Below are 11,561 nucleotides of genomic sequence, written 5' to 3'. Positions count from 1 at the left end.
GCCGTTCCAATATTGGAACGACCCGTTCCAATTTCGGAACAGCCCGTTCCAAATTAGGGTTTTTGGCCTTTTTGGAGCCTTAGAACGGCCCGTTCTGGATCTTAGAACGGCCCGTTCTGGACCTTGGAACGGCCCGTTCCGATTCTGGAACGGCCCGTTCCGGGCCCAAAAAATATTTAATTTGTGCTTTTGGGCCCTCTAAAGTCCTGTCTTCTTGTCGGCATGTTTCGGGTGCTCCTTCTCTTCATAGTAGATGTCTATTTCATCACTTTTGTGAATCCGGATAAAATTGATTATTCACAATAAATAAGATAAAAAAAATAAAGATCCTTGATTTATAAAGTTATTGATAATAATAAACGTCCAACTAAACAACTTTAAATTTGACAGTTAAACAGTTTTAATAATAATAATAATAATAATAATAATAATAATAATAATAATAATAATAATAATAATAATAATAATAATAATAATCCTACCATGCGCCCTACATCTTTGCTCTACAAATTTTGAATTTTTTTTTTCAAATTTTAAGTGCCTAATTTTATCTTTAAAAATAAAACTTTACTATTAGAAATATTATTAAGAAAGATAAAAAAAAATGATTGATATATTAAAAAAATAAATGAAAAAAAATAACACGAGTCATTTAAATATTTATAAATTATAAGAGTATAAATATGAACATGGTTATCACTAATATAATTAAAATATACTAATATTATAATTTGAGTATTATATTTAAATATTTTTTTAAAACGTGTATGTATGTATCCGCACAGCCCATGTTAATGTTATTATTTTAATAATATAAATTAATTTATCTTTTCTTTCATCTTTTATTTTTAACAAAAATAGGCTGTATTTTTTATTTATTTATCTTTATAGCTGTTTTTTTGTCGAAATCAATAATATAATTATAAAAAAATATCTCGAGTTGTTAAAATAAGTTGAAACTGTATAACCTTTTCAAATCCATCTTAGATTAGATAGAAGAATTTTACACTTTCCAATTACAAGAAGATACTAGATGTTAAACCGTATATTGTACGGGTTTATGAATAAGTATACAAATTTACAATTTGAAAATATTAGAAATATTTAAAGACTAAAAATAAATATTAAAATTAAATATTGTATGAGAGTTATTGAATTTATGGATAAAAATATATTTATTGATCAAAATTATATTAATTATTTTTAATTAATATTTATATGTGGTATAATTTAGAGATATTAGAAAAAATTTAAATATAAGTAACCTTATATTAAATTATAAAATAGATAATTGTAAAATTTTGTTGAATTTATATGTATAAAATATATTTAAATTTATTAATTATAAAAGTTATTTGTAAATTAAAGTTTGTCAAAAATTTAATTTACAAATTAAAATATTTTGTAAATCATACATAGGAAACATATATAAATTTATCAAGATTTATTTCGTTTAATAACTCATATTTTATATTAAATTTTAATGATCTAATCATTAATTTAAAAGTTTTTAATGTTTATATTAGGTTTGCAAATTTTTTAAAAATTTGAAAATTATTTAATATTTTATTTTATTAATTCAAATCAACGTATAGAATATTTTTATGATTATCCGTCAATTTGAATTAATGAAACAAAACTTCAAATAATTTTTAAATATTTTAAAATTTTGGGTATTTAATCTATGCATTAAATTTTTTTAAATTAATGATTACATGGTTAAAATTTTATAAATTATTAAATAAAGTAATTCTAAATACTTATTTTATAAACAAATAGATTTTTTTTTATAGTTAAAAATCTGAACCTTGTCTTATTAGTGATAGTGATTTATATATTTGAAAGTCAGTACATAACAATGTATACTTGTTTTACTTGATGACTCATACACCATTGTGTAGATGCATGAGTGAAGCTTCATCCCTTTGTTTTGAATTTATTCCATTTAATACATGAGATCTATTAGGCGCTTTCCTTTCCAATTTTGACCCTTTTGATTGGCATGAATACAGAGAATTTATATTTTTTTTTAATGTCCATAGTCAACACATTTATGCTATTTTTACACTTCAATTTCGGTGGTCAACTATCCGAACGAGTGAGTTATTACTTGTTTAGGACTATTAATAAACAAATTAGATTACCAAAACTTCCATTAAATATATACACTTGAGTTTGATTTTATTGTTTATTACATGAGAGGTGGAGGCCTAAAGAGATCATTAGTTAATCAGTTTAGATAGGAGCATGGGATGTGTAGGATTAAACATGTATATATACAAGATTCTTTTTGTATTTCAATTACCTTGTTGTAAATGTTGATTGCTAAATTAGTAAGTGCCATTGGCTAATCTACAGACTTAGACGATTCAAATATTTATTTGAACCGGAAGAAGGGCTAGATACCATTTAAATATTTGATCCAAAATATTGTTGTAAATATTTTGGATTTTGAGAGGACAATTATTTTCTCAATTCTCATTCTCCCTTTTACTATTCTCAGCATTTGGATAGACAACATCCTTAAATGGATGAAATTGACGCAAAGGTAATTGAGAGATTTATTTTTTTCACAAAATAATATTGTTATGAGTGCATATAAAGGTGACTAGTATGTAGGTTAATTTTACAGGTGGATAGGGTAGCAACTAATGTGAAAAATATAAACGTAAGGTTGAAGAAAACACTCACCGTGGTAATTGACATTATTAATTGCACTCTCCATTATGCGGGAATTCAAAATTCCAATTGAAAATTTTTGTTCCCTACCTCTCCATATAAGGTCTAGTCGAATTTTTGCACCGACAGCATTCTTCTGTGTTCTTGGAATTTATGTATTTATACAAGTCCTTTTCCTATCCTTAATCCACAAACCTTTTGATTCGAAGCTTGGTCGGTGATAAAAAAATGTTTGTTTTTGTTGTCCAAAAGATTAATTGCTTTGTTGTTAATTTTCTTTCACTATTGAACTATACAAACAACTAATTGATTTCTAACATGAAATACCACTGCCGACTGGTGTAATTTACAAGACAATACTTAATGTGATTGCTTTTTGGTACAATACTTGCTTTCTTGCATCAAAGCAACATGTTATCTTAAGTTATTCAGTCTCTTTTTAATTGGTTTCTTGAGAAAAATTATCTCAAAAGACTCCTAGTGCACTATGTTTTGCATTATGTAGTAGTGTATTGTGATATGTTATTTAAGGTATATGCATTACGATTATAGGTCATCTTGGATTTAAATTTGTTAAACTTGACCAAAGTTGAAGGGCTTCTCATGTCAATGAACTTCTAATAATTTAATTTTTATTCATATATTTGCTTAAACAAATAATTGATTGTTTACTAATTAATGATAAGTATAGCTCGCTTAATGTAAATGGGCAATGAGTTAAGTCTATGTTCCAAAGCCCTGTTGTATCATTTTATAAAGAACTCTTGTGTTTAATTATGTGTGATATGATATTAACATTATGTGCAAGTATATGCATTAAGCTTATTAGTCATTTTAGAGTTAAATTCTTTACACACAAGTTAAAGGGCTTTTGGTGGATCAAAGGTCTTGAACATGATCTGATACACAACTAGCAAACTTTGTAATGAGTTAATAGGATGGCGACATATTTTGCTCCACCATAAGTCCTTCAGACAAGTGTAAAGAATTTAACTCTAAGATGACTAATAAGCTTACTCCATATACTCACACATGGTGTAAATGACATATCATACATGATTTAGCTTCTCTATAGACTAGCACAACAAGGCTTTGGAGGAAAGACTTAACTCATTGTCTTAATTAGATGAAGTGAGTTTTACTTATCATTAATTAGTAAACAATCAAAGTATTTGTTTCAACAAATATATGAATAAGAATTAAATTATTAGAAGTTCATTTGACATGAGAAGCCCTTCAAATTGTGTCCAAGTTTAAAAAATTTAAATCGATGACTAATAAGTCTAATGCATATACTCACACGTGTAAATAACATATTACAATATACTACTACATGCATAAAAAAAATTGGACAATGCAAGATGTAGTGCAATAGGAACCTTTTTTAGATGATTTTACTCAAGAAATCAATTAAAAAGGAGGATAATAGCTTTAGATCTTATTCCCTTTGATCAAATTATAAGTATTCACTCAAGAAAGAAACATTTAATAGGTTGATTACATAATCATGATTGAATATTTGAATTCAATTTTGACTGTTACAATTTTTTTAAATAGAATTCTTTGCATTTCTTTGAGCAAATCATGAGATTAGGAAAATTTACCCTTTCATGTGCATTGTAATCAGGATCATTCGGAAAAAGGTCGACGATGTCTTATTTCAAAAAAATTTGTCCAACATTCTTTTTATTCCATATCTTACTTCGTCTTTATTAACTTCAATTGTGATTTGTTGCTGAAAGAAGAAGAAAAAAAGTTCGTTAAACCAAAAGAAAATAAAGGAAAGGAAAAAAGATAAAGATTAAAGCATTACTAGCCAACATTTTGTATAGAATTTGAGATTCAATAATGCATAAAAGAATTTTACTCTCGAGTAGCAAAGTATGTGAGGTGAAGAGTAAAAAATAAAAGAGAGAAAGTGTTAAGTCTCAATTATACTTCTTTTTAGTCAAGACTTATTGAAAAATTCCACCCATCCTATGCACCCTTGCAAGATAATTGTTCTCTTTTTGATTCAATTTTTGTGTAGATATAGCTAACCCAATTTCATCTAACAATACCTTGATACACCTCATTTTTTGTGCAGGTGTTGGGTGAAGAGTTGAAAGTTGAAGGCCCATTGGATTGGAAATTAAAGGAGCTAAGGAGCAGGAGAAGAGTAATTGCGCTGGGCACAAGACTACCCGCGCCGGGCTTGAGAAGAACAGAGAGTCACACTCTCTGCAATGTAGAAATGCGTCAGGCACAAGAAGACGCACTGGGCGTGCTCGAGACAAAGAGCAACTCAAACTCTCTAGAAGACGTCGCACCCGACTTAAAAGAAATTGCGCCGAGCGTGTCTTGAGACAGAGAGTAACCAAACTCTCTGGAAGGCCCTGCGCCGGGCGCAAAGACTAATGCGCCGGGCGTGGTAACCCTAATCTGACTCCCCGAACTCGTATTTGAGCAAGTCTTCGAGGATTTTTCCCTCATTCACACATTGAGCGACTTCTAGGAGCTGAGGAAGGGATTCCCGGTGCTTGGGACCGTTCGTGTGTGAGTCTTTTCTTCATTTCTTCCATCTCTCTTCCATCTCCATTTTTGTTTCACCCTCATTATTTTGAGTGGTTCTACCCATTATTTTGTGGCGTTAGATGTAACCAACGAAACTCTTATGTAATCTTTACGTTTTTGATGATATATATATATATGTTGTTTCATTCATTGTTGTGTATGTTTCTGTTCTTAATACTTGCTTTGGATTGATCCTCCTTTGCTTGATATATGTTCCATTGGGTATTGAAAAATAACTATTGAAACTAGCTCTGAAACAAATGCCTAGTGGGAAATGTATCTAGGAATGGAGCTTGACCCATTAGTAGTCTTAAACCCTAACCCGTAATGCGGGTGTAGGTATTGGATACTCAAGGAATTGATATTCATTACTTGCACCTAGGCTCTTGCTTAAGGGATTAGGTTTGAGTAAACTTATGGGTTGACTAAGCAATGAATGTAACAAGAGATTAAAGGTTCATTAGTGTGACGTTCGGTGATTTCTAACCCCACAATCTTACAAAACCACAACACCATTTCTATCCCTTCCACACATACACAATTAATTTTATAGTTTAACATTTCAATAGTCATAATCTTTAATTCAAATTTGCATGACAATCTATGAAATTGGAATCATTCTTTAATCACGAATAGTCAATAAATGCTTATTTTACCTACTAGTTCATGTGAATACAATATAATTTACTACTTGAACGACCGGTATACTTGCCGTGTTTGAGTCCGTTGATAGAATTTAAATGATTTACAATGATAACAAAAGTAGTTTCAACGAAAATCTCAACAAGCAAATGAAAATTTGCAAGAAGAAATACGAAATGAGGAAAAGGAATTACTATGGTATCTTAGTAAATTGAGATGTTTTAATACAACCAATTTTTTAAACTAATAAAAATGACATAAAATGTGAAAAAAAATTTCACTTTCATTTTTTTTTCTACACTAAGTGATGTGTTTTTAATAAATAAATGATCTAAGTAATTAAGTTACTATTTTTTTTTAGCAAATATTGGTCTAAGTGTTTTAAATTGTTTTGTAAAAATCAAAGCAACTTTGAGAAGAAAACAATAAATTTTATTTGCTAAAGTTGAGGGAGATTTTATAAATTTTTCATTCAATTTACTCCTTATAATTTGTACACAAGTATAAAAAAAAATTTAATTTATCATAACTCATAATATATAAAAAAATATTCTTACTAAATCTAAACATTTTCTATATATATTCCATCCCTGACAATATTATTAAGAAAGATAAAAAAAATAAATAAATGATTGATATATTAAGAAAAAGAAATAGAGAAAAAATAACGTGTGTATTTAAATATTTATAATTTGTAGGAGATAAATAAATAGGATTACTCTTATCACTGACTAATAAAAAAAAATATATTTCGTGTCTTCGTGAAATGATGATTAAGTGTAAAAACTGAACATGCGTAAAATTATTTTAAAATTACTTTAGTGCTGGAAAATAGTTGCATAAACAAGAGTAGATAATGAGTCAACGAGTCAATAGTGTATCATTTTTGAATGAGTCATCGACAGGGTGGAAAGAGAGACAAAATGTGTTAAACTTCAAAGGCGCGTGTGGAATTTTTAATCACAAGGACAAGAAAACACCTTAAATTAAGGTGATTTCGAAATCATTAATATATAGGTTGGACTGATATACAAAAATAAGTGACAACAAAGAACAGAGGAAGATGAGCAGAAATGTGTTCTCCCCTTTATTGTTGTTCCTCATCCTCCAACTCCTTAACCCCTCTGAAGCCGAAAAGATAGCAGTTTACTGGGGCCAAAGCACCAACGAGGGAAACCTTACTGAAACATGTGCAACAGGAATATACTCTTATGTCAACATAGCATTCCTCTCCACGTTTGGGAATGGCCAAACCCCTAAACTCAATCTGGCAGGTCATTGTAACACTTCCACAAATGGGTGCACTGAGATTGGGAGAGATATTAAGAATTGTCAAAAGCAAGGGATCAAGGTGATGCTTTCTATTGGAGGAGGATCAGTCACTTACTCTCTAACTTCGGTTGAGGATGCCAAAAATGTGTCAAATTACTTGTGGGACAATTTCCTTGGTGGATCCTCCTCATCACGCCCATTCGGTGATGCAGTATTAGATGGCATTGACTTTGACATAGCAGGAGCTGGATCATCATACATGGGGAACCTTACAAGTTACCTCAAATCACATTCATCCACACGCAAAGTATACTTGTCAGCAGCTCCTCAGTGTCCATTTCCTGATGCTAACCTGGGTGAGGCCCTTGATACAGGCTTTTTTGACTATGTCTGGGTACAATTCTATAACAATCCTCCATGCGATTGTACCCAAGAAAATTTCAATAAGTTCTTAGAAGCATGGAACAAATGGGCCTCATCATTGAAAGGAGGGAAACTATTTTTGGGGTTACCAGCGGATCAAGCTGATGCTGGAAGTGGTTATGTTGCAGCTGATGTATTGATGTCTCAGATTTTACCTGCAATAAACAATTCATCAAAATATGGAGGTGTCATGTTGTGGTCAAGCCACCCTGATATAATGAATGTATACGGTACTTACATTCAAAATTTTCAATTAAATGAGACAACAAATCCTCTGTGCACACAGCAAAGCCTTCCTTCATGCAGGAGTCGGGATGGCAATTTTGTTGAACGTGTTGGTGACATGTCCACTGTTGGCATCAAAGTTTATGAAGACAACAATGGAACAAACTGCTGTGAGATTGCATGTAAGAACAACTGTTCCTGTGAAGCATATGCCCCAATAAATCACATTGACAGTACCGGATGCCAGATATGGGTCAAAGGAACCAAATTTTTCAAAGCTTCAGGGGATTTAGCACTGCCAATCTACGTTTCTGTTACACTGCTTCCAGAAGAACACAAAGGTTCGTTCGGATTCCCTTGTGTCCCCTAAAGACAGTCCTAACCCAACTGATTAGGAAATTAAAACAAATATGAAACATTTAATGAAAATCACATTGACTAGTAAACTTAGTAAATCTTGTTTTCTCTACTGAACCAGTAATAAGAATGTAAGGACATTTGTTATCATTTGCCATTTTGTTTTACTAGTTCATTTCAAAATGTTATATTTATGTTATGAAAAGGTTGCTTTATCTTCAACATTTTAATGAAATAGACATATAAGGCTTCAGCTTAACTGAATATTGAACTTTTAGGGTCAGCCTTGTAGTAGAAAATTGGATAGTATATATAAAGTTCTAGGTTTGAATCTTGTTGTCATTATTGTGATCTTTCTTACCATAAAAAAATAGGAATTACTGAATAATCTTCGACAATAATAAGAAGTAATCACAATTAATAGCACCTACCAGTTACAGATAATTGGATGCAGGCAGTTGATCATAACTCTTGATTCTTTGGAAGTATTTTCATTCAAGTACCTTGCTTAGGATATATATTAAGAATACATGAGTAACAAACCCTCTAACTGCAATCTAAATTTTTTTTCAGCAACCTTTTCAGAGAAGTAAATTATCTTCCTATATGTTGCAGGAAAGGGGTGGTGGATATGGCTCATCCTTGGGGTGGGAGCTGCCCTTGCAATGCCTGTGATCTTTTATTTATGTCGGGCCTTGTTGAGAAAATACAAAGCAAAAGGTAACTACCATATAGTAAAAATTAGATATGGTTTTGAGTTTAAGCATCATGTAAGACCTCTTTATAACTTATATTTTCGTGTCACACCACCAGTGGAGAGAAAGAAGATGCAGGAGAAGATATTGCATGACATTGGAGGTAATGCTATGCTTTCAATGGTGTTCGGCAAAACCATAAAAAGTAAGAACAAGGGAAAGACAAGCAATGAGGTTGAAATATTCACTTTTGAAACCATCGATGCTGCCACAAACAATTTTTCAGTTGCTAATAAGCTAGGAGAGGGTGGTTTTGGTCCAGTTTATAAGGTAATTTGAAACTATATCTGCAAAATAATTAATTTGCATACTTAAATTTGAAAGTATCAGAATAAGAACAGATATAATGATACCTTCAGGGAACTTTGAGTGATCAGCAAGAAGTAGCAATAAAGAGACTATCAAAAAATTCTGGACAAGGGCTAATAGAGTTCACAAATGAAGCCAAACTCATGGCCAAACTTCAGCACATTAATCTTGTAAAGCTTTTAGGGTTCTGCATCCAGAGAGAAGAAAGAATATTGGTCTATGAGTACATGTCTAACAATAGTTTAGACTTCTACTTGTTTGGTAGGCTTTCTTTTATCTTAACAAAGGGAAGAATGTGCCAAATGTTAGCATGTAGAATATTAACAAGCATCCTTGCTTTAAACAGATTCTGCAAGAAAGAATTTGCTCGACTGCAGAAAACGGCTGAACATCATTGGAGGCATTGCTCAAGGACTTCTGTATCTTCACAAGTATTCAAGACTAAAGGTGATACATCGAGACTTGAAAGCAAGTAATATATTGCTTGATCATGAGATGAATCCTAAAATATCTGACTTTGGCATGGCTCGAATCTTTGGTGTAAGAGCATCAGAAGAAAATACAAATAGAGTTGTTGGTACATAGTAAGTTTGTTTACAGTCATTCATTTTTTAAATTTCCATTTTCTATTTATCTTTATGCAAACATTTGTCTTTGTAGTGGATACATGGCTCCAGAATATGCAATAAATGGTGTTGTGTCAATCAAAACAGATGTGTTCAGCTTTGGTGTACTGCTACTTGAGATACTTAGTGGCAAGAAGAATAACAGTCGCTATCATTCGGATCACCCACTCAACCTTATAGGATACGTAAGTTTCAGAAATAATTGGTCTTTAGTCCATTAAATCTATGCTTATCAAAGGATAAGAGTTTTATTTTAAGGATGTCGAGATTCTTGTAGGCGTGGCAGCTTTGGAATGAAGGCAGAGTTCTGGAGCTGATAGACCCAACATTAAATGAATTATGGTCTCGCAATGAAGTTTTGAGATGTATTCATATTGGCCTCTTGTGTGTACAAGATCAAGCGACAGATAGACCAAACATGGTAGATATTATTTCATTTCTATCAAATGATACAATCCAAATTCCTCAACCAAAGAAGCCAGCATTCTTCATCAATCAGATTGTGGAAGAGTCAGAGCCTCCTTACAGTAGGCAAGAATTTAATTCCTTAAATGATGTAACACTGTCTAGTACGCATGGAAGATAATTGTACAATTGTGTACACCGTAATCTACTTTTTAAGATTTTGAAGAAATTACAAACGATTATTACCTGGCTGAAATTTCAGCATCATTTTGGCCGTGATAGTTCTTGGTTTTGTTGTTTATGCTAAGAAAGCATGGCTTTTAGCCTTTCACTCCTTTTAGATAATATATCTGATTATTAATTTAGCAAGCAACAAATGTATGACCTAGTTGGCTTTTGGTCGTCTTTTATATCTTCATTTCACAAATTTGATCTTATTATTTTAATTCTATAATTTTTATTCATATCTGTTCACTTGACATCGTTAAATCTGATTATTTTTTTTTAATGAAGATTGTAAAGAGATTAAAAGTGGAATAAAGTCTAAATATTTCTCTGCGTTTAATTACAAAATTTTGCTTTAACTAACGCCAACAAGCTGGACAAAAAAATGAAATAGTTTTACCAAGACATGGATCAAATTTATCTAATAGACTAATATAATAAAATTTGATAACCATTGTGGTTTAGACGCCCAACCTGTATGTATCTCATGAGTGAAGTTTACTATTGCACACAGCTTTCCAATGCAATGGCCCCAACCTTTATCTATATAAGTGAGGTTTGTGAATCACGGCAGTTAACAACAGAACATCCTTTGTAATAATAAAATCAATTCAGGAAGTCTTTGATCCTCATTGCTGCCGAGTGCCGACACATCTATTTATTTCAAAACAGCATTCTAAAAATTAATTTCCGAAAGTGATAAACAGAAATTCCCTTTCCCATGTCATCAGACAGTATCAAATTATTGTATCTTTCGTTCTTAGTTTAGCTTTACGTCATTGCCCTTGTCATTTGAATGCATCTCAAATATTGAAGCAACATTAAGCCTTTCTTTTATCTGTTTTCATGACACCTCTCAGCTTGGTGCCCAATGGCAAATTGGCAAAATGTTGACCTGTGGATGTCGTCCGAGGTAAACAATATACGTGGAAGGAAACACGTGGAGACATGCCACAAACACAAATAAATAATACAATTGGCATTGGTTTATATAACTTCCACAGTTCCATGGAGCTGATATTCCACAAAGATATAATGAAGTCTCCATAGACATCAAAATTCATTCTAATCAAGCAAAGCAACACTATCA

The 11,561-nt window shown here is 31.5% G+C and overlaps 1 protein-coding gene across 6 annotated transcripts; it reads left to right on the top strand.

Annotated features, from left to right (window-relative positions):
* The first annotated feature begins 6,882 nt into the window (after positions 1 to 6,882).
* Positions 6,883 to 10,664, top strand: LOC109788485 (acidic endochitinase). 6 transcript variants are annotated; one of them, XR_003802997.2, is made up of 8 exons: positions 6,886 to 8,135; positions 8,767 to 8,871; positions 8,965 to 9,176; positions 9,266 to 9,476; positions 9,562 to 9,662; positions 9,761 to 9,799; positions 9,929 to 10,026; positions 10,119 to 10,162. XR_003802997.2 is itself a non-coding variant. In XM_020347222.3 (7 exons), exons 1-6 carry the CDS (start codon positions 6,938 to 6,940, stop codon positions 9,782 to 9,784), a joined length of 1,851 nt encoding a protein of 616 aa, XP_020202811.1. In that variant the 5' UTR covers positions 6,886 to 6,937; the 3' UTR covers positions 9,785 to 9,799; positions 9,876 to 10,017. The 6 variants fall into 6 exon arrangements, 3 of the variants coding, with proteins under 3 accessions (XP_029125095.1, XP_020202811.1, XP_020202808.1); XR_002238745.3 differs by lacking the exon at positions 9,761 to 9,799 and having other exon boundaries at positions 9,876 to 10,026; positions 10,119 to 10,260; XR_002238742.3 differs by having other exon boundaries at positions 9,562 to 9,799.
* The last annotated feature ends 897 nt before the right edge of the window (positions 10,665 to 11,561 follow it).

The sequence above is a fragment of the Cajanus cajan genome, chromosome 10 (genome assembly GCF_000230855.2).
Source record: "Cajanus cajan strain Asha chromosome 10, NIPB_CcT2T_4, whole genome shotgun sequence".
Classification (NCBI taxonomy): Eukaryota; Viridiplantae; Streptophyta; class Magnoliopsida; order Fabales; family Fabaceae; genus Cajanus; species Cajanus cajan.
This window is presented reverse-complemented; position numbering and strand designations above follow the sequence as displayed.

Bases quoted from the DNA above. Each gene is read 5' to 3' on its own strand.
- LOC109788485 (XM_020347219.3), top strand. From the start codon at position 6,938: ATGAGCAGAAATGTGTTCTCCCCTTTATTGTTGTTCCTCATCCTCCAA. The intron at 8,136-8,766 runs GTTCGTTCGGAT...TATATGTTGCAG, and splicing joins GCTTCCAGAAGAACACAAAG to GAAAGGGGTGGTGGATATGG. The intron at 8,872-8,964 runs GTAACTACCATA...TCACACCACCAG, and splicing joins GAGAAAATACAAAGCAAAAG to TGGAGAGAAAGAAGATGCAG.